Genomic DNA, 23,258 nt, shown 5'->3' on the forward strand with positions numbered 1-23,258 from the left:
GACTGGCATAACAGGATGGCAGTATGGACGGATGTTGTCTGGTGGCACAACTGACAGCATGGATATAGACTGGCTGGCAATGCTGAATTGTCCGCCGGCGTTGGCCGCCGGCATTGGCCTCCTTCCGAATTCCTAGAAGCGCGACTGGCAACTTGACTTCGACAGTTGACCGACGGTTGACTTTGACCATAGACCTGGCGTTGACTTCATGGAGCCCTGGACTTGCTGGTAGCTACTTCAGTGGGAAAGTTTATGGCAGCTGAATAGTGGCCCAAAACAATGTTCTGGCCCAATATGTGGTATTCTTACTCATGGTAAAACATCGCCCCCTCTTAACCTCCAACTTGTTGGGGGTTAAGAACATTTCATTTCCCATGATCAATGACAAAATTCGCCCTTAAGTGTAGATTATTTCTGCTGAAGTGATTGGCATCCTTCCCTTATTGTTTGCGTAAATCATAATCAAGACGCCCCCAAGTGAGGCTATTGTGACTGGAAGATCGGTGGGCAACAATTCACCACCAATTCCAGGATTTTTCATAGGCTATACCTGTTACATATTAAATTTGTAACGGTTATAACCTGTTGTAAATAGGCCGTAATTAATAATTGTGGTGGTGTTTTGTAACAGCTTTATCTGTGACAATAGGCAGATACAGTCACATATAAAAAGTGTTACAATAATTAATAGCCATAGTTGGCCTAATTTTAAGATTGTGACACGTGTCATATTTGTCACGTCTACCTTAACGGTTTTAATTGTTACTCTCTATTTACCACAATTAGGCGTGAGACACGTGTAGCAACATTTATAACAACGGTTATAATTGTAACTGAATCCTTTCAATGATTGTTTCAGCGACACGTGCTTGTTTTTGTTACATTAATGTAACAGATATTTCTGTTGCCACAAGTTTTATAACGATTACTCACTGGACACATGTCGTCCTTTTATCACGGGTTTTATGACGATTAAATTGTTACTCTTATTTGTAACAACAGTAAGATGATGACACGTAAGGGTGCACAGGAACCGAGGCGGACCGACGGACTGAACCGGAACCGGTGGAACCGTACCTGGTTTTGGACCGAAGAAGCAGGTAGCCAATGAAGCTTGAACACATGATAGATAAATTCTCTAGCAAAAGAGGCAGATGTATAAGGATGATGCAATCCAATAAAGTGGTTGTACTTAGTAAGTCTGTCCACCACAACCAGAATGACTGACTTTCTTTTACTCATTTGCAATCCTTCAATAAAGTCCATTGAGATGTGTTGCCATGCATGATCTGGAATGGGCAATGGCTGAAGTAAGCCGGCAGGAAAAGTATGCCCTCCTTTGTGCCTTTGGAAAACATCAAAGTTGAGACAAATAGTAGAATATCCTTCTTCATTGCATGCCATAAGAAGTAAGATTTGGCTCTAATATAAGTGGCTTGCATTCCAGAATGTCCCACTACTACTGAAGAGTGGATGAATTCCAAAATCTTGGTTCTAGTAGTGGCTGAACTGCTAATGTAGAGTCTTCCCTTGTATACTAAAATGCCATTGAAGTAAGTGTATTTAAGATTAGAGCTGGGAGTGATAGTAAGCTAAGCAATTAAACTCTGAACTCTGGAGTCACCAGCATAACTATCAATAATATCTTGAGTCCAAGCTGGACTTGAAAGTGAGGTTGAGTGACAGGAAGCAATTGCATGAGGTCTTCTAGAAAGAGTATTTGCTACTTTATTATCAGATCCCTTCTTGTACAAAATTTCATAGTCATAACCCAAGAGCTTCATAAGCATTTTTGTTGCAAAACAATGGAAATATTTTGTTCCAAAAAATAGTGAATTCTTTGATGATCTGTTTTTATAACGAATTTGGTACCTTGTAAGTAACGCTTCCATCTAGTGACAGCTTGAACAACGGCTAGCAACTCCTTCTCATAAGTAGACATAGCAGCAGATTTTGGTCCTAATGGTTTGGTGTAAAAAAATGGCTATGTTGTCTTGCATGAGGACAGCACCAATCCCCACATCACAAGCATTTTTTTCCAACACAAATTGCTTTATAAAGTCAGGCAATGCAAGCACAGGTGTAGTTGTCATGGAATTATTTAGCTGAATAAAGGCAGCAGTGGCAGCAAGAGACCATTGAAAAGAATCATTTTTAAGTAAATCATTCAATGGTCTACAAAGAAGTCCATAATCCTTAAAAAACTTCCTGTAATAACCAGAAGGACCCAAAAATCCTCTTAAGGCTTTAATAGTTGTAGGTATAGGCCAATCCACCATGGCTGAGATTTTAGCAAGATCAGCTTTAACCCCATTGGTAGTGACAATATGTCCCAAATATTCCAGTTCAGACTGCCCAAAACAACACTTGGAGAAGTTTGCAAATAACTGATTCTCTCTGAAGATTTGTAAGGTAGTTTGCAAATGCAGAACCAGATCTTCCAAGGAAGGACTGTAGATAAGTATGTCATCAAAGAATATCAGAATAAACTTTCTAAGATGAGGTTGAAAAACCTTATTCATGAGTGCTTGAAATGTTGCTGGAGCATTTGTAAGGTCAAATGACATCACCTTGAACTGAAAAATGACCATGATGGGTTCTGAAAGCAGTTTTGTGTATATCAGAAGGGTACACTCTTATGTGGTGATATCCAGACTTCAGATCAATCTTGGTGAAAAATTTGGAGTCATATAATTCATCCAAGAGTTCATCAATCACTGTAGTTGGAAATTTGTCCTTGATACTGTTCAGCTTTCCATAATCAACACAGAACCTCCAAGAGTTATCTTTCTTCTTAACAAATGGAATTGGAGAGGCAAATGGGCTATTACTAGGTTGATTAATACAAGAAAGTAGCATGTTTTGTACCAGTTGCTCCACCACATGTTTTTGAATATAGGGACATTTATAGGGTCTCAAGTTGACAGGCATTGAATTGGGTTGTAAAGGAATTTTATGGTCCAAATCTCTCTGTGGAGGTTGATATGGACCAAAGGTGGTAGAAATAGATAATAGATGACCAATCACTCCAATGAGAGTGTTTTTGAAATAATTTTTCTTACTGAAGAGACACTCATCATGTGTAAGGATGGTCTTGTTGTTGTTCCCTGTAATGTGATCTTTTTACCCTTATGTTTGAAGGTAATGCAACGCTTGAGAAGGTTGAATAAGACATCTCCCAAATTCCTCAGCCAATCAGCACTCAATACAATGTCACAACCCCCTAATGGTAGAAGTCTTAAATCTCCACAAAACTTGTGACCTTGCATGGACCGCTCCAATTTAGAACAAATATCAGAGATTACAGTTTTATCCCCATTGGCCACAGTGACTAGGAGACTAGCAGTTTGTTCAATGGAACATTTTAAGCTTTTGGCTAAGCTATAGTCAATGAAGCTATGTGTCATGCCTGTGTCAATCAAAATAGAAATGATTTTCTTCTTGATAAAACCAGGAATCCTTATAGTATCAGCTGAGGTGGTGCATGTAAGTTCATTTAGTGAGATTTCCATGTTACTCTCCGCTAGGGGCTCCTCATCAATCTCATGTTCAGCATCTAGTCCATAATTAGATAGTTCCTCAGCTTCCTCTCCAACTAACACACAAAACTACTGTTTTTTACACACATGACCCCTTATGTATGTTTCATCACAATTGAAACATAGGCCTTGTGCCTTTCTTGCTTGCACCTTCTCAGGAGTGAGTTTTTTGTAAGGTAATGATGGAGAAGGTTTAGGTATGGATTGTGTAGTAGAAGAAGTAGGAAGTATATAAGTAGGTTTAGGAGGAAAGGTGGGTGGTGGGGAGGGTCTTGAAGTATTGTAAGATGGAGAAAATTTTCTTGTAGTGGGTTTATGAGTTTTATGGTGTAGAAGTAGTGTTTCCTCTTGCATTCTTGCAAGAGAAAAGCATTCATTAGTTTTTTAGGCACAAACATTAAAATAGAATTTCTGAGTTCCTCTTTCAAATCAAAAATAAAACTAGCAATGAAATAAGATTCAGGGAATTCCTTATGAACATTTAGCAACAAAGCCTTGTAATACTCAGATTCTTAAAAATATGCTTCAACAATGGTCAGCTGAGCTAATTTACTAAAAATACCAACTATCTTATCATGAGCAGGGTTTTCAAAACGAGAGCAAATATTCTCAGATAACTCTGGCCAGGAGATGTGATGTTTATTCAATCTGAAATTCTCAAACCATTTACCTGCCTTACCATCAAGGTGTATGGGTGTCATTCCATCCTTGTGGAATTCTGGTACCTCTTGCGTCTGGAAATAATATAAACATTTGTGAATCCACCTCTTGGGGTTGTCACCATCAAAACGTGCAAAATCCATTCTCGGTGGACGTTGGTGAAAATCACGGCCAGCAGAGTAAGATTGCACACGATGTCCACCTCCAGGATTAATAAAACCAGTTTGATTACCCAGAGATCCACTAATTTCACCTTGTTCAAAAGTTTTGTTTGAATGAAGATTTTCCATCTCATATTGAATTGTTTTTGTCAAAATTGACATATGAGTTTCAAAATTAGCTTGTATCCTTTTTTTGAAATCATCTTTGGTCAGTATCGAATCGAGTTAAAGTTGAATTTTGTCGATCTGAGCTTGTTGTTTATTAGATGCATCAGTAAGTTCTTTACAAGTCTGAACAACCATGGTGAGAAAAAAAATTTGGTGATAGGAAGAACGGCTCTGAATACCAATTGTATTGTTCTTAGTACGAATTGAATTAAATGTTATTGAAATTTAAACGTAAATGGGATCCGAATAAGGTAACTCTGCCGTGGCAGCCAAGAACACACTAATTATTCATTATCTACCTGAAAATAGGTTTCTCTTACAGCTTTAAAGCAACAAATCGAGAAAGAGAAAACCCTAAACTAGCACCTAATCGGAACAGGACAGATGTCACACTAATACAGGCTCTCAACTAGCCAATAACTTTCAGCCGACAAATCGATTGATGCACACACAGTATGGATAAGGGCACCCTTCAGAGTTAACACATATAGCCTTTGGGAATGCACATGACATCAAACAAGTTAAAATCCAAGATTATTTTTTGGTGCATAAACTCTGAGCCTATGAAGAAAATCTCCCTTAAAAATATTTTAACAAATTGGGGTCAATTTTTCATTAATTAGTGGGGTTTCTTTGGTTCTAAGGGAGTGGGATGTTGTGATTGTTTTGTAACATAACCCCATGGTCTTGGATGGTTGTATTGTGTTTGATTCCTGTATGAGTTTTTAAATATATTAGTTTCGTTTTCCGTGTAAAAAAGAGATATTTTTAGTGTGTTAACGTTGTCATGAACCATGCAACCTCACCGAGCATTGTGCCGAATGAATAATAAAGCAACAACTCATTTTGTATCAATATCTTATTGCCGTTGAAATTCACTTATATTAGTTGTTACAAGACAATTATAAATTAAAAATAAATTAAAATGGATGTAGAAATGAGATTAACTGTGAAGTCTGTGATGTTGGAGTAAACTGATATCAATGAGGTGCACTCGTGAAGATGTATCGTCGAGTTAATTTATTGATATATTGTAGGAAATATGAGTTTTGGATAGGCACCCGAACCCATATAGAAGTGGTGAACAGAGATGTGTTTGTTCCCAGTAGATACATCCGAGCCGTTACATTCTACTAATTGAAAAGAAATTATTTCTCTTAATTAAAACCCCTTCTTTCAGAGAAGGAGAATCACAGAAAATTTTACTTTGCAATTTGATTGAAAATCCTTTTGAGAGGTTGTAAGGGAGTTTGTGTTACAATATTCACGTCCTCTGTTTGGTGCATTCGAGTTTCTGCGAAGAACATCAAAGTATTGTTTATCGATGGAGACGTATATTATTTACCTGTAACAACATTCTATACAAAGCATTAAATGTCTTGAATAAAAATTTCACTCGCCACAATAAACATTTGTTTTTTTGTTTGTTTTCGTTGCATCTTTAGAGTCTAGATATCTATTTGTTTGATATATATGATCTATGTAGACTTGTGTATATCAGTGTATGTATCAAGTTTGTATTAATTCGAGGAATTTGACTTTGTATTAATTTTTTATAGAATAATTTTTGTAAATAATTTTTTTTGATAAATCTAAATCAAGAATTCCGGTGTTGATAAAATGGATTTCCAGTAATAGTATTTATCAAATTGATATTCCATTTGTTGCCACCATAGGATTTGGAGAGTTTTCCTTTGGGAGGTTAATCAAGACCACGATTGATATTCCATTTGTCGACCAAAGCTATCAATATAACCTATTGGAGAAAAAAAATGCTCCGGATACAAACATATTTTCCTAAATAAATAAGGTGAGAGCCTAGTTACTAATTCGTCAAACGCCAAAAATGTGGATCGGAAAAAATGCATGCACAAATCGGCTATGTAAAATGCTTCTAGAATATTATTCTGTCTAAACTCTACGTGCTATTATTAGTCTAGCTAAATTGGGGCCTATGTACATTAACTTGGGCCTATGACTACAGGACAAAAAAGGTCATTAAAAAATAAAAGGGTAACTTCTTATCCAACTATTTTACATAATGACTAATTTATCCCTAATTAATTAGTGTTAATTGGATGATTAATTGATGTTTAGTGAATTAAATTAGAAATCAACTAATCTTGAAAACATGATTTTTGTATTTTTTTTTTCTTTTGAAAAAAATCAAACCAGAATCGGTATATGTTCATGCTATCATAAACCGAAATTGGGTTGATTTTTTCAATTCACAAAAAAAAAAAAAAATCGGTTTTTATACACATGTACACAAAAACTTATTATTGAAAAAAAAATCAAAAATAATTTAAATCATGCTCGATCCGAAAATGAGTATGATTTCATAATCGATTTGTATAAATTTAATACTCATTTTGAGATCGAGTTTGAAATCATCCTCGTTTTAAAATTGTGTAAAATCATACTAATACTCATTTTTAATTCTGGTACAACCAGAATCGGTTTACACGATGCACACATAAAAATCGATTATTGACATTGCATAACATGAATCGGTTTATAAAAGTGCTCATGTAATCCGATTCCAACAAACAAAAATATAGAAAATTGAGATTTTTTTCTTACAACAATCAGTTTACTCGACACACATATAAATCCTATTCTAGCATTATACATCAACAATCGGTTTATATAAGTGCTAAAATGTGATCTGATTCTGGTTCAAATTTCTCGAAACAGAAAACATATCAAGGACAATCGGTTTTTGTGGGCATGAATATAAACCATTTTTATTTGCAATCGGATCACATATACATTAACGTCAACCGATTCTGATAAACCAGGAAAATTTTGATCAAAATTTTCAATTTTGGAGCGATTTTATGTTACTAAAACCTAGTTTAGAGGATTGGGTTGAGAAGAAAAGAAGAAGAATCAGTTGAAGTGGAGATGGAAATGAATCTGATTTTGATTTTAGTTTTTAATTTTATGATTTTGATTTTAGTTTTTAATTTTATGATTAGGATTTGATGGGGACAAATAAGTAGTATTAATATTTGCTAGAGGGTAAATTCGTAGTTGCATATCTTAATGACCTGTTTTGTCCTGGTTCCTAATTTGAACATATGGGCTCACAAGCTAGGCTATAAGACAGATGAATTACCAATCACTTATTTGGGCCTGCCATTAGGAGTAAAGTTAAAATCGAAAGCAAGGGCATGTCTGGAATTGGCCAATTGTCTCTTGTCAAGCGCCTAAGAGCGTAATTCAAGAGCTCTGAATGGAAATGGTGAAAGAAAGCTGATGGGTCTAATGGAATGAATGCATTCGGCTACTTGGTCTCAACTTATAAAACCTTTCGATCACGGTGGACTGGGCATTAAGAATTTAGAGTTGTTTTTTTTTTGAAGCAAGAGAATGTAGAGAAGATGATCATTGCTCTTTTGCCGAAATGGTTATGGCGTTTGGCCAAGGAAAAGGAGAGTTTATGGGTCAGACTTGTGTTGTGGCTAAACTAAACCTATAGCACAACCTCTGAATATGCCATAAGGCTCAAGTTGCTTGTATGTGCAATAAAAATCTTGGTAATGCTGCATCCTTTTCTTTCTGGTATGTGGCTTGTCGCCGGGGTATTTACTCGGCTTTTCCATTTGCAAGTAAAGCTGGCAGCTAACATAGTAGGCTCAATCCACGACCATATTGTTTTTGAATGTTGATGTTCACTTGAACTAGAATCTCAATTTTAGTTTTTAGAAGACCTCTGCTCCCAGCTGAAGCCTGCTTCTGGGCTCAGTTCATATTCTTACACAGTTCATATTCTTCTTCGCTTCACCGCCCCTCTTCAGTTCATATTCTTCTTCTCCATTCCCATCTACCAACCGTACAAATACCCTAAAAACTCCACAAAAACCCTAAAAACTCCATTATAAGGTATGTATTTTCTACTTTCTTTATTCAATTTGTGTAATAATAATATCATGTATTGTATTTTTTGTTCGAATTTATTTCAATTTGTGTAATAATAATATCATGTATTGTATTTTTTGTTCCCAAATTAGGAAAGTCTGCTAGGAAGTTTATGGATTTAATTTAATTTATTTTTTTGTTCGAATTTATTTAGGGTTTTTACGTTGAAAATTGAATCAGACTTTATTACTAATTGGATATTCATATTGGGTTAATCAAATCTTATTAAAATTGGGTTAATCACATCTTAATCCAATAGTATGTTAATGTTAATGTTATTACTTTTGTTACTGTTTCGTAATTTAATTTAATTTTTTGTTTTATTTAATAGTTATAAATATTAATAATTGGATAATTATTTTTTGTTAATTTAGTTACGTGATTTAATTTAATATATTTTTTTTTAATTTAATTTCGTAATTTAATTTATTTATTTGTTAATTATAAATAGTTATAAATATAGTTAATTGGATAATTATTTTTTGTTAATTTAGTTACGTGATTTAATTTAATTTATCTTTTTGTTAATTTAGTTTCGTATTTTAATTGAATTTTTTGTTAATTATAAATAGTTATAAATATAGTTAATTGGATAATTATTTTTTTGGTTAAATTTATGTTTATGGAATTTTATGATGTTGAAATTTTGTTCGGTTAAATTTATGTCTATTATGGTTCGTGGATTGGTCTTTTAATTATGAAATTGTATTTAACATGTTTGTGCGTAGAATGAACAAGTTTATATCGAGGTTTAGTGGTCGCCAAAAGACCAACAAGAGACAAAAATCTACCGAAGCTGATTACAACTTAATCTCTACCGGTCAAATTGAGGAGGTCGACGTCCCCGGGTTAGGGAGGTTTCCTATAGTGGAAGATGATAAGCCGCACGCTACTGAAGACATTACATTTTCAGACGCACCAACATTAAGTTTAAACATCGTGGATGTCTGGCATCGGTAATTCATTATTATAAATTTATTTCAATACATTGTCCTAGAGTTAAATATTTGATTGAAAAAGCGGGGTGGGAAAAATTGTTGAACATAGAGTGTAACGTTACCCAACATGCCGTTGTTGATTATATTGTTGAGAGGTTTTGGGATACAACCAACACGTTCCATTTTCCATTTGGTGAGATGGGGTTCACGCCATTAGATTGGGTCATGTTAACTGGACTGAGTATCGGTGATGGTTATGTAGTTCCGTATGATTCGAGCCTATACCAATTTGACTATGTCCGTGAGAAGATTTTTCCGGATATCACACAGGGAACAAGAGGCGCGTCGTGGATATCAAACTCAATTACAATTACATATTTAAGCTCATACTTCAAAGAAGATAAGTTGGTGGCGGCTAATGAAGATTCTCTCCTCGCCCATCGAATAGCAATTGCCTTTTTTATGTATGTTTTGGGTCAATTTTTCTTTCCTAATGCAAAGAACTATATTGATGCTGGATGGTTAGCTGCTTTCGAAGAAATTGATAAAATACAAGACCTTGACTGGGGCGGTAGTGCCTTTTCGAGATTGTATGCAGGTCTCCGACAAGCTTGTAGGAAACAACAGAAGGCACTAAGCGGGCCCTTCCAAATATTAGAGGTATTTTGGTAATCGATTTTATTTTAATTTTCAACGTAAAGTATATTTTCATTTAAGTTTATTTCCTTGGATATATTAATTTGATTCATTAATTTTATGGACTAGTTTTGGGGGTATGAATACCTAGGCATATGTCGACCAGACATCTCAATGACCGGTAATGAACAGAAATGGCCTGTAATTTCCAGATGGAATGGAAGGAGGTGTCAGAATGATATTATTCGTTGTAGGATTTTACTGAATCAACTGACGATTGACCAAGTGACATGGCACCCATGGGAATCATACACCGACGTCCTCAGTTCTGAGATGGGAAAGTCTGCTAGGAAGCTGTCGGACTCGAGATGGATATTTTCTTGGAATGGCGTTGCGAGTTAGACATGATTTTTTATATTATATCATTAATATTAATCGTCAATAACATAGTTTTTTATTTTTCGTTATTTATCTAATTAATAACGTACTCACTACAATTATATTCCCTTTTTGGTTATACAGCATAATGTTTATTTAGGAGAAAGATGTTGGAGGCAAAACCATCCCTCGTTTGCTGTTCCCATGAAACTACATGTAATTATTGGGCATTTGGGTGATGACCAAGCAAAACTCCTGCTAGCGGACGGTTTTGTTGATGCAACCGAGGTGGTGCAAGTTGTGCAGTATGAAGTATATTTAGAGTATTGGAAAAAGGTTACTAATTTCAGAAAATATGTGACACATCCTGATTGGGAGGTCCAAACATTTGGGTACAGCGGTGACTTCTATTCTACCGAACTTGGAAAACCAGATGAACATGTTCTTATTCCACCGCAACAACAATTATCGCCCGTAAGTGTTCGTTCAACTTTACATTGCTAATTCCAAAAAAAAAAAAAAAATCTCATCTATCTCATTTTTTCATGACAGGGCGATAGTTATGCATTATTCCAAGAATATGCTGATTTTACTAAACAATTTCGAGATTTTACATTACGAGAAACGAAAGATAGGATGGAGTGTCTATTAGCGAAAGATGAACTTATAGGAAACCAGAATAATAAGATCACGGAATTGGAGTATCAACTGTCTCTTTTCCGAACGCCACACACCATCCAACCTTCCATTGGATTCGGCGCCTTTTCCCCCACATTGCCACCACAAGTGTGGAGTTCTATGAGTCAAGGATCATCTTCAACGTCCTGGGTCAGGCCCATTCCGAGAACGGCTTTTATCCCACCGCGATCGGCGCCTCCGGATACGGGAAATGTTTAGCCTGTGATGACTATTTATATGGTTTAGCTTTGAATTTATTATGTTATTTATCTTTGTTATGTGTAGTCATACTAGACATTTATTATGTTATTTAGCTTTGTTATGTGTAGTCAGCGAGTAGTCATTTCAATACTCAATCAAATTTCTATCAAATTTCAGCGAGTGGTTATTTGAATCCTTTATCAAATTTCAGCGAGTAGTCATTTCAATAGGCAATCAAATTTCAGCGAGTAGTCATTTCAATAGGCAATCAAATTTCAGCGAGTAGTCAGTTCAATACTTTATCAAATTTCAGCGAGTAGTTATTTGAATACTTTATCAAATTTCACCGACTAGTCATTTCAATACGACAAACACCTCACTGACAAACAGTTTACAAAATTTGTCAAATACTTTATGTTATTTTATTTATTAATCCTGATGGAAAATGGAAGCATGTGATCTCCGTCACTCACTCTATAAATACCAACACACCTCTTTTTACAATCACACACTTATTCTGATTCGGATAGAATATGGAAGCATATGAGAATACCGCTCACTATTGTTCTTCTGTTTCATCTTCTTCTTCTTCTTCTAATAGTAGTTTTTATTCCTCGGATGATGATTCAATAGAAATTATGCAAAATAACATGGCCGTTAGTATGGGAGTCCTTGTTACCAATTCTAAATGGCCTCAAACTCGTATCAAAATACCAAGAGATCGTGAGACTGGTGCTGAACTTCTGTGGAACGACTATTTTTCTCCGTATCCAAACCAACCACCTAATGTTTTTCGCAGAAGATTCAGGATGCGTCGACAATTGTTTAACAGAATAGTGGAAGGTGTTACAGCCGAAGACAGATATTTTGTGCAAAGGCCCGATGCGTGTGGAGTTTTAGGATTAAACCCTCATCAAAAAGTAACTGCAGCGGTGCGAATGTTAGCTTATGGATGTGCGGCAGATGCAATAGACGAGTACTTACGCATAGGCGAAACCACGGTGTTGGAAGCAACTCGGAGGTTCTGCAAGTCGATTGTCAATGTGTATGGGAAAGAATATTTGCGTGAACCTACGGCTGGTGATGTTGAGTTGTTGCTCAACCAAAACAAAGATAGAGGATTTCCAGGGATGATAGGTAGCCTAGATTGCATGCATTGGAAATGGGATAAATGTCCATCTGCCGAATCAGGGGCTTACACCGCGTATAAAGGGAGCGAAAGTATCGTGTTGGAGGCGGTGGTGTCGTATGATCTATGGTTTTGGCATGCATTTTTTGGTATGCCAGGCTCTAACAACGATATTAATGTGATGAACCGTTCATATGTTTTTCGAAGTCTGGTCACGGGAAAAGCACCACCGGTGAACTATGTGGTAAACGGTCATTCTTATGACATGTCGTATTATCTAGGTGATGGAATATATCCAGAAATTGCTACTATTATTATGGCGTTTAAACATCCGCTTGGTAGGAAAAAAGAGATATTTTCAGCGATGCAAGAGGGTGCAAGAAAAGACGTAGAGCGGGGATTTGGTGTACTTCAACAACAGTTTGGAATCATCAAACAACCTGCTAGAATGTGGAATCCAGATGTGCTTGCCTATATCATGAAAACGTGTATTATCTTACATAATATGATAGTCGAGGATGAGCGTCTACCCGGTGAATGGCCACATGTTTATAATCATCGTAGCAACCCGACACCGGTTAATATATTAAGAGGCAACAGTGAGGAGTTTTCCCAAATTAGAGCTGAGCAACGCCGACGTCATATGCGCAGCAAAGATAGGCATATTCGCTTGCGCGATGACTTAATCGAACATATATGGGCAGAATATGGGAATTAAAAGGTTGGAGACGAGGACAAAATATTGGAATTAAATGTTGTTTCCCATATGAAAAAATTATGTGATTTTATTTTAACGAATAATTTTATTGAAATGTATTAACTCTATTTCATATACTCATCACTTGGTAAATTAAAGTAAGATGTTACAAAATAAGTTAAAGTTGATTAAATTAAATGAAGATAAAATTAAATCCCAAATATTACATAATAATACGACTAATGACAAAATTAATACATATTAAAACGTAAATAAACTACTAAAACTATTATCACTTATTATTAGACTTAATACTTAAGGTTCGAACTATCCCGTTTTGACGATTATAATTGGCTCCTTTTGTCCCGTACTATTAAAGCCTTTCGAAGTTCGAAGTACTCCTTTTGTACATGATCCAATTTGGAAAGATCCATCATCATGATGCGAAATTCATCGTTTGCGACCTCCTTGGCTATTTTAGCCGCATGCTCAGCTTGTTTTTGTGCAAACTCGAACTTTTTTTGTTCCATCTTGAATCTTGATTGTTCCCGGTAATGAGAATTGAAATTTTCTTGCTGTGTAATAATTATTCCCATCAATTCCTCTTGTCTGTTGGATTTCTCTCGCCCGGTTTTCTTCAGTCGTTTAGCTGCTTTTTTTCCCATCTGACGAAGGTATGTATTCTCTATGTCTCCTTTATCTGTGTCGTTACCGGACTCGACTTGAGTGCCATCTTCCTCGGTATTCACGCTACTATCCAAATCGTGCGTCGTATCAAAAACAAAAGTCGATCGACGATTATATTTTATATTTTCTATGACAATTGGGTAGCACTCTTCGTGCCTAAATTTTCTTCCATGATTGCATTCCTTAAACCGTTTGTTTACTTCTTCGAGCTGTTAATGTTTTTAAAAACAATTAGGTTCATGGGCATCTCAATATTAGAAAATAATTGTTTCAAAACAGAGAGAATACTCACGGTCATTTCCGGACCCCATCCCGTATGATATTCACCTTCCACTTCCGCCTGTTTTGCCGAAAACAACGCCACTTCTTTACTTATTCCCTGAAATCGTTTTTGCCAGGAACTCCAAGACCGCTCTGGTTTATCCGGTAAATGAGCTTCAATATCATCCTTGATACGAGTCCACAACGCAATCTCTGATTGATCGGCTCCAACGCCGGGATCTTGAGATATTGATAAATGAATTTTTACACATCGTGACATCTTCAATTGTCGTAAAATTTGGACCTCTTGCTATTCGTGGTGTTGACATTAAAAACGATTGGATGAAAATTTTCAAAATGATTTGAAATATGGAAAACTATTTTTTCTTCCTGATACTATTTTTTTGTTGCCGAATACAAACGAATGATATGAAAATGTGAAAGGAATTCATCTGGTATATATAGGTATAAAATAAACCCGTTATTAACATTCAATTTCAAACGTTCAAAAGATATAAATATCTTACCAACGGTCAAAAATCTGCTACGCAATCTCCAACGCCAACGTTCGAAAAATTTATCATTCTAACGTTCGAAAATTTTCATTTCATGTTTCATAATTTTGGTGAGGCGTAAAAAAAAAGTCCGTTTGAGAGGGGCGGAATTTTGGTGTCCGCCCCAGAGAGGCCGAATTTTGGTGTCCGCCTGGCAACGCGCGGAATTCTTCTGTCCGTCTCATCAGGCATAAATTTATGTTACGCCCGCAACAAACATAAATTTAAATTCCGCCCCACCAACATACGTAAATTTGGTTTACGCCCGTTAACAAGCGTACTCTAAATTTACGCCCAGCATCAAGCGTACTTTAAATTTATTCCCGACTATATTAGAATTTGGGATTTGGTCGCGACCATATTTGGTCTGGAATTTGATCTTTGGTACAAATTTGATCTTTACTCCGTCCCACTGTGTTAGGATCTCATCCCATAAATTTGGTTATACTCGCCCACTGTGGATGCTCTAAAAGGGTTTAAAGAATTTCAGTTGCATGCTTGCATTAACCTATAAGATACTACAATGCATATGCAGAAAATCAGAGATCACATAAACCATATAAATAAAACCAAGACATCCCATGAAAAATATTAAAAGCTGTACTTTTTATAATTACCGAAGAAAGTAAGAAAAATAACCAAATCCTCTTGAGGTTAATAACTTAAAAACGGAGAAAACCGAAAATTCTGGCCTCACACCTGAACATCTAAAGGCTCTCAACATGGCGACATTTTTGTACATTTCCTTTTTTTTTCTCACAGCTAAATATTTACTACCTTCCTTTTCATCATTTTTTATCTTTTCCTCTTTACACCCTTAAAAACTTGTACAATCATTAATGATCTTTTTATCCACTCCTCCGCAGGGGCATCAAGGTGCAATATTCACCATCTGAGCCTCACTCACCTTTTTGCCTGATTCTAGCTAGCTATATTTCCTCAAACTAAAAATGTACAGTTTCTTTGCAAAGTACAAGCAACAACTTTATTTTCAATCAGCTCGTACCTGATTTAATAGATAGATAAGAAAAGAGAGAGACAGTGCTCATACTAGCATCAGTTAGCTGTACATCTGGCTTTCTGTTACTGCGCCAGCTGAGCCGCCGCCGCAGCATTATACGAAGATGAGAGAGCAATTCTCCTTTCTGAAATCAGCAAGTAGGATTCTGGTTAGACAAACCAGATTTCAGGATTTTGTTTATAGAACTGGGGTGATTTGTTGGATACGAGAACAGAAGTTTGGAAACGTAAGAAACTGTACCTCCAGCTGCAACAAGCTTTTCAACACGAGCAACTATATGCTTCCCATAAGTGTACTTCTTCAGCGCGTTCAAGTGGACCTTTATACGTGACAGAATCAGTTCACGTTGTTGATCATCACAAGTCTCCAGTACTTTTTGTACAACGTAGTTAGCAAATTGATCCTTCATCATAGCCTGCAATTCACGACAGAATGTGCGAAACCACAATATAAGAAACACACGATCCCTATGTCCTGTTTTCATTTTAAGATTAACTTCTTGAGAACAGCATACTTGTAGATAAAAAGCTACAAGAGGAGAAACAAACCTGTAGAGGCTCATTTTCATCAGTCGTACCAAGCATCTCACTGACCAAAAACTGGCGTTCAACGGGACCACCAAAAGTTAAGCATTTCTCAACAACGTTGGAAGCAAATTTCTGCTGGCTCATTTGAACAATTTGACCAGCTAATTTCTTGATAATGGCAGTGCGTTCATGTGGCTTTCCATGCTCCAGAACATGCTGTTACGAAAATAATATGAAAATGGAACCACATTAATATCAGGAAGGGGGATGTTCAGTGACATATTGAGGCATGACTAATAAAGACATCCAGGATTCTCTACAAGAGCCAAGGCATTTTATGCAAATACCCTCCTTGTGAGGTATAAGGAGGCTGGAATGTTAAAGGACATATTGAGGCATGACGAGTAAGGACATTCAGGGTTCTCTAAAAGAGCCAAAACAATTCTTGCGAGGAATAAGGAGAGTATCATATAAAGAGACAGGGAAACAGAACAATCCTTTTCTCCAAGATAACTACAATTCTTCTATTGGAATACGAATAAAACTACATATAAACAGGAATGCTTCAAAAAAAAAACCATATAAACAGGAGACAAACGCGTTCTTCGGAGAGTAGTAATGTAAAGAGTATAGCCAAACATATATAGAATTGCGGGATACAAGCTTGGGAAGATAGACAATACAAACCTGAACAACATAATTTCCATATTGGTCTTGTGCTAGCATGCAAACAGATTGAAAGATTTCATCCATCATAATTTGCTGGGTTTTAGGGTCGCTGCAGTGCTCCAACACGCGCTGAATAAATATCACCAGCAGGTTTTGTTAACATGAAGTCTTTGCATGATAAACCCAGGTGATACTAAAAATACTAAACCAAAAATAAGAAAAGAAATTATTCTTAACCTGTATCACACGACAGCCATAGGGATGAGTAGATAAAGTCACAACTTGATCGTAGAAGGATGAGATGATAAACTGAATAGCATCTTGCGGAATGCATTCGATACACTTCTGAATGACATGGTTTCCGTTTTGATCACGTACACAACGCATGATATGACCATCAAGCTCAGCAACCATTTTAGTCTGCTGGTCCAGATCAACAACTTCTATCGCCTGTGTCATTTAACACCTAAGACTTAGACCGTATGCACAAGAGCAGACCATAGATATATATCACCAGTGCAGGTATGACTAGTAATATGAACAAGAGCAAACATAGATAAAATCAAACTTAAAGACCATGATACTTGGGCAGACAATATTACCTTTTGGATCACACGACAACCATACATTTGAAGGCTAAGTGTCAACACATGCCCGTTGAGCTGGTTTGCCAATTCTCTTCTCTGAGGTGCAGTACCGTGCTCAAAGAACTGAAGGGCAATACAAGTTGTAAGTCACATACTCGCATGAAACGGGTATTATATCCTCAGTGTTTTAGAGTGTAACAGCATACCTTCTGAATAACATAATTGCCGAAAACGTCCGTCATCAAAGCAAGACCTTGTGGAATAATTTCCTGGAAAACCATATTCTTCTCCTCTTCTGAGGCTGTCTCAAGCTTCTGCTGAATGAATCGACTACCATACTGATCCGCACTGCTCAAAATATATAATGAATGATCAGACTGGAACTCAAATTAGATTTAAGAAACAAGCACCAATAACGTAGTATTTATGTACCTGAACTCAACAACATGACCTGCAATTTCAGATAGTTCAAAACTTTTGGTCTTGTTATTTTTGAACTCTTCAAGAAGTGATGATGAAAAGCTATCATCCATGTTGCCACCAACTTCCGAGTGCCAGGATCCCATAACATTACCACCTAAATTTCTCATTCCAGAAGCAAAGCGCATGTTTCGCTCACTGTGCCTCATAGGACTACCAGGTCCAACAGGAGAGTTGGGTAGTATAGGATTAATCAAGGAGTTCGGATACGACATGCCTCCAAGACCGTATGAGGCGTTACCATAATAACCTTGATTCATACCACCAGATTTGCCTGCATATGGGAGGCCATACTGTGATTTAGGTGAAATCAATGCCCCAAGGTAAGCTTTTTGGAGGCCAAGTATATCAGCATATGAACTACCCATGTAGTTCCTGTCTAGAGATGGATCGTTAAGAGCTGCAGCATATTCAGCCGTCCTCAAGTACTGAAGGAACAAAGGATCCATTGGATGCACTCCGTTACTGCCCATTCTGTGGAGGTTCTGCAAATCTGCTGCCCCAGCAAAGTTCGGTGAACCCAGACCACCTCCCATTCCCCTAGAGTCCATCCCAGGGGCGCCCATTGCAGATGCTGCAGCAAAATTTTCAAACAAATGAGGCAAATTAACACTGCCCAATTGACTAGCCATCATGGGTGATAAAGGTAAATTACCTGAGTACCCACTTAATCCATAGTTTGCAAATGCCGGGTTTACATTATCTACATTCTGGTATGGAGAAAAACCTCCTGAGCCTGTATTGATCGGAGGAGGAGGCACTTTCATCGAATGGGTGTTACCAAGACCATTGCTCTTTCCATAATCAGGGTATGAATCTTTCGCTTGACCATGAAAATTTCCAGAACCAGACCTTTTTAAATATGACTGTTGCTTGGCCTGGCTTTGACCATTTTGCAGATTGAAAAGGAAATGTTGGTGATCTTCAATTTCTTGTTGAATCTGAGACCGCATATGGTTTTCGTCATTTACTGCACCATTGTTTGAAAGACTCATTCCCGACAAGGCAGCAGCTAGATCAGCGGAGTTGTTCATACCAGATGAGACACCAGTAAATGAGTTTGAACTATTGAGACTCCTATTATCTTTAGCACTATGTTTCCCTGCTCCGACAGGAGGCAGGCCAGGACTGGGAGCTCTAGCAATATGTTGAGGGTCAGGAGTAGGAGTGGTGCTTCTTGATAACGAGGCACCTAAAGCAGATGCATACGAATGGGAAGCTGCAGAAGAACCATTGTTTTGAACACCAGAAATGCCCTGAACATTTGATCCAGATCTCAGAGCATCAGATGATAACAGTTCATGATGCAACTGAGCAAGCTGGGCTTCAGCAGAACCTAATGTGTCAACACCATCATCGAAAGCTGTACGGCTAGCTGGTCTGGAAGGGTGTGCTGACACAGGGGACGCACGCCCAACATCATCCTGCAACAAAACCATTCTTCAGTTAATAAAAGCACCAAACAAAAATAACTCAAAGTAGAGCGAAACACAAGAAAAAGAAGTTGTAACACATAAGACTAGATTCAAAATATGGAGATACGAAATTACAATCAATTGTAGAATCTAAATTGGCTGAAAGCATGAAGATAACAACCAAGCAGGGAAACATCAAGAAACACCGACAGAGAGGAAGACCATTTCACACCCTTCAAACACACACAAACACACAACGCCCCGCACAAAAAACAAACTACTTGTGGCATTGCACCACTAATCTAATATGCTGATCAAAGAAACTTCCAAGTAACTAGTGATTTGCCCAACGAAACCAAAACAAATTCATCATACAAAAGTTATACCGATTAACATGAACACTAATGTCTGTGTTCATCACAGGTGTCCATGAGTCCTTCTCGAAACATTTGTATATCATTTACAACATTAAAAACTGAATCAAATTAAAATCTTAAGTCGAAATAGCAAGGTACAATCAGAATGTTGAGGTTAGTAATGTGATGAATTAATCTTAGACTATTGAGGACATTAAAAGCTGAAAAAGCAATCCACTTCTATCCTAATATTCTGATTAAGGATACATTCAATTTACTTGGGTATTCCACTCAATCCCACGCAACAAGCAAATCAGTCAATAGTACAAAAATCAAATTTTGAACCTAGTGATGTGAACTGATCCAATGTAAAACATACACAGACATAAGAAATCAAATCAATTGAAGAAGTAAAAGCTCACCTGAAAGATATCAGCAAAACTCTTTTGCTTGCCGCCAAGTCCTAATCCAGAGAATCCAATTAGTCCATCAGCACCACTCCATTCAGTCTGACCTTTCCTAGACTCCACAACATCATTTTCGTCTATTGTATACCCGAGTTGTGAAGAGAACAAAGACCTACTACCTCCATCATCAACAGCCCTGTGCTGCTGTTGCTGCTGCTGAACCTTCCTTCTATCACCAATACCACCTAATCCAGAGCCACCACCAGCACCACCGCCACCACTTTGATACCTTTGTTGAAACCTCCAATCCTCTTTAGACAACATTGGAGGCGGCAGTCTAGGGTTTAGATTAACATTACTATAATAATAAGATAAATATTCTGGATCAGACCTAAGTTCTTCTTCTGACCTAAACCCATTACCACCGCCACCATTTCTAATGACAGCATTAAAATCATTCATTGAACCACCACCACCGCCATTAAACAGACCACCAACGGCGGCTAATGAACCTTCAACAGTAGGAGGCGCAGAACCACTTCTAAACATACTCAACTCTCTTTCTCGATCATTCATAATCATCGCTTGATTGTCTTTCCTCCTCTGTTCTCTCAATAAAATCTCTAACTCTTTACCTAATTCTTCATTATATGATCCATCTGATAACATATTCCTCATACCCATCTCCGATAACATATTCAGTGGATTCTCAGTAACCATTACCAACCAAAAACCTCGAATTCAAACAACTCTAATCACCTCAACCAGTTGGTGTTACGCAAGTGTAATAAAAATGCTTTCTTGTTCTATCAACTGAAAACCTAGAAAAAAACCTAAAAAATCAAACCAAAATCTGATCTTTTTTCATCAGATTGGTAAATCAGATCAATAGGGATAAAGGGTTTGAATCAAAAACTTGAAAATCAGATCATATTGAATGGATTCATAGCGGCAACCAGAAGAGGTATGAAGAAGAATGGGGGAAATCTTTTTTAGAGAGAGAGAAGTAAAAAAGGTTTGTGTTTCAGTTAAGGAGAGAAAGGGGGATGATAAGCACAAAGGGTGTGAAGATCAAAACCGTTGGATTAAATAATGGACGGTTTAGAATGGTTTGTTATTGCAAGAACCCCCTAGGGTTTTAATTTAGTTTCTCATTTGGGGGGTGGAATCATAAATATTTTCTTCCATTTTGAGAATATTTTCTTTTCTTTTCTTTTCGTTTATTAACTGTATAAATGAAGAAAATTTTAAATGGAAATAAATTTTGTGAGATTTATTTAGCTGAAAATTAGGGAGGGTAGTTAGACTTGTAGACTAGGTAAAAAAAAAGAATATTGTGTAATTATTACGTTTGTGTTTGGTTATATGACTTGTTTGGTATAATCAAAGATTAATGACGTGGATCTGCGTCTTGAAAAATATAGTGTAGAAGTTTATGATAATCGATAAAGAGAATTGTGAAGGAGCCGAGAAAAATATGATAACGAATATGTAGAGAATTTAGTTCGATGAGCAAGAATTGTGCGATAGGAATAAGATTGTATCTTGCTTTCGGTTTTTTATTTTTCGATTTCATGCAATTGTTGTTGCTCGGTGGTAAAACAATAATGAATGATAGAGCATATTTTTGACGAGTAGATGGAAGGCTTAAGGATTGCGAACAAAAATAAACAAAAATTGTTTAGTAGAAGAGAAAAATATAAAATGTATTGTTATGTTTGTATAATCAGAGATTAAGTTATCCCATTTCTTTTGAATTGTACAATTTTCTAGTAAACTGCATAAAGTTATAAAAGAGAAAAAAAATAACGAATTACAAAGAAGCTTGGTTCAACAAGCAAGAATCATGCAATGGGAATAACATTATATCTTACTTTTTAGTCCTTATTTTTCGGTTTCATGCTATAATCGTTGCTTCAGTGGTAAGGCAGTAACAGCACATAGTAAATATATTCTAACGAGCAGATGAAACACTTAATGATTGTGAACGAAAATTAATAAAATTCTGAGAAAAAATTTAAACAGTCTTACTATGTTCCGAAAAATAAAGATTAAAAATGACATGTCGTATCTTAAAGATGACAAAAATTTCTAATAAACTCTACAAAATTGTAAATAAACAGGAAAAAAAAACATTTTGCTTTATCTTTACTCAATGGTAACGCGATAACGACTGGTCGCATATAAATTTTTAACGAGCATGTGCAATAATTAGCGGTTGTGAAATGAATGTAAAGAAAAATGGTGTAGTAGAAATAAGAAAAGCAAAAACACAAACCATGGTTGTTGTTTTTTTGAAGCAACAAACCATGGTACTAAGCAGGTTTAAGCAAAAATAACCATTTTAATTATTATTGAAATATAATACTATAAAAAAAATCGTGAATACTATTAGTACTTGGAGCAATTTGTTAATGAAAATATCTACGTCAATTCATCAGATATGCTCGTGCAAAGCACATCTTTGTTTCTTAATTACTCACCTAATAATCCTCCCTAATCTCTTAATCCGATCCACATTGTTGTTATTAGGGTTTTAAGATCCGCCCATCAGCAAACAAACCCCACTAGACTGACCAAAATTTACTAAATTAACCTGTGAAAAATAGTCAACAGTCAAATACGTTTTCTTGTGCCCATAAAGTACAACAAGACTAAGTAAAAGTCAAATCAAATGTACTATCCCATATATTACCTTTGGCAAACAATGAGGTGGTTTTGGTATTGATTCTTGCAAAAAGACACTAGTTGTAGTACACGAGAATGTGGAGGTGTTTCATGGGATTTTATCGATCCAATGAGTAAATTTTTTCTCATTTTGTTTTTTACGAATTTCGAATTTAGATAACCAGTGTTAACCACCTATAAATTTTTACCATTGTATGTTCTATGTTAGCGTATGCATTATGCATCCATGATTCAATCTGTAGTTTTCAAAAGACAGTCCGCTTCGCGTTTGTCTAAATATTAAGGAGATCGTAGTAGTTTACATGCATACCCTTGGTTACTTGCCTAATTTATTTGGATAAAAATGTTAGTAATAAAAACTAACAAAAATTGTTATGGGATTGCAAATAGAAAATAAAAAAAACTAAAAGGAATGAAGGATATATATTTGTTTTTTAATTATACAAATCTCATTAATATTTTAGATTGGGACCATTAAAAAAGAATTTATGAATATA

At 36.3% G+C, this 23,258-nt stretch overlaps 1 protein-coding gene across 3 annotated transcripts; it reads right to left on the reverse strand.

Moving 5' to 3' along the window:
* Positions 1 to 15,188: 15,188 nt before the first annotated feature.
* LOC113344743 (pumilio homolog 2-like) lies at positions 15,189 to 21,087 on the reverse strand. Of its 3 annotated transcripts, XM_026588680.1 has the most exons (10): positions 20,089 to 21,086; positions 18,551 to 19,319; positions 17,848 to 18,469; positions 17,622 to 17,763; positions 17,431 to 17,538; positions 17,066 to 17,278; positions 16,847 to 16,957; positions 16,181 to 16,375; positions 15,873 to 16,047; positions 15,189 to 15,777 (listed from the first exon to the last, which is right to left on the reverse strand). In XM_026588680.1, the coding sequence occupies exons 1-10, from the start codon at positions 20,791 to 20,793 to the stop codon at positions 15,695 to 15,697; spliced, it is 3,123 nt and encodes a 1,040-aa protein (XP_026444465.1). In that variant the 5' UTR covers positions 20,794 to 21,086; the 3' UTR covers positions 15,189 to 15,694. The 3 variants fall into 3 exon arrangements, with proteins under 3 accessions (XP_026444465.1, XP_026444464.1, XP_026444463.1); XM_026588679.1 differs by having other exon boundaries at positions 15,189 to 15,756; positions 17,848 to 19,319; positions 20,089 to 21,087; XM_026588678.1 differs by having other exon boundaries at positions 17,848 to 19,319; positions 20,089 to 21,087.
* Between the last annotated feature and the right edge of the window lie 2,171 nt (positions 21,088 to 23,258).

The sequence above is a fragment of the Papaver somniferum genome, unplaced genomic scaffold (genome assembly GCF_003573695.1).
Source record: "Papaver somniferum cultivar HN1 unplaced genomic scaffold, ASM357369v1 unplaced-scaffold_79, whole genome shotgun sequence".
Taxonomy (NCBI): domain Eukaryota; kingdom Viridiplantae; phylum Streptophyta; class Magnoliopsida; order Ranunculales; family Papaveraceae; genus Papaver; species Papaver somniferum.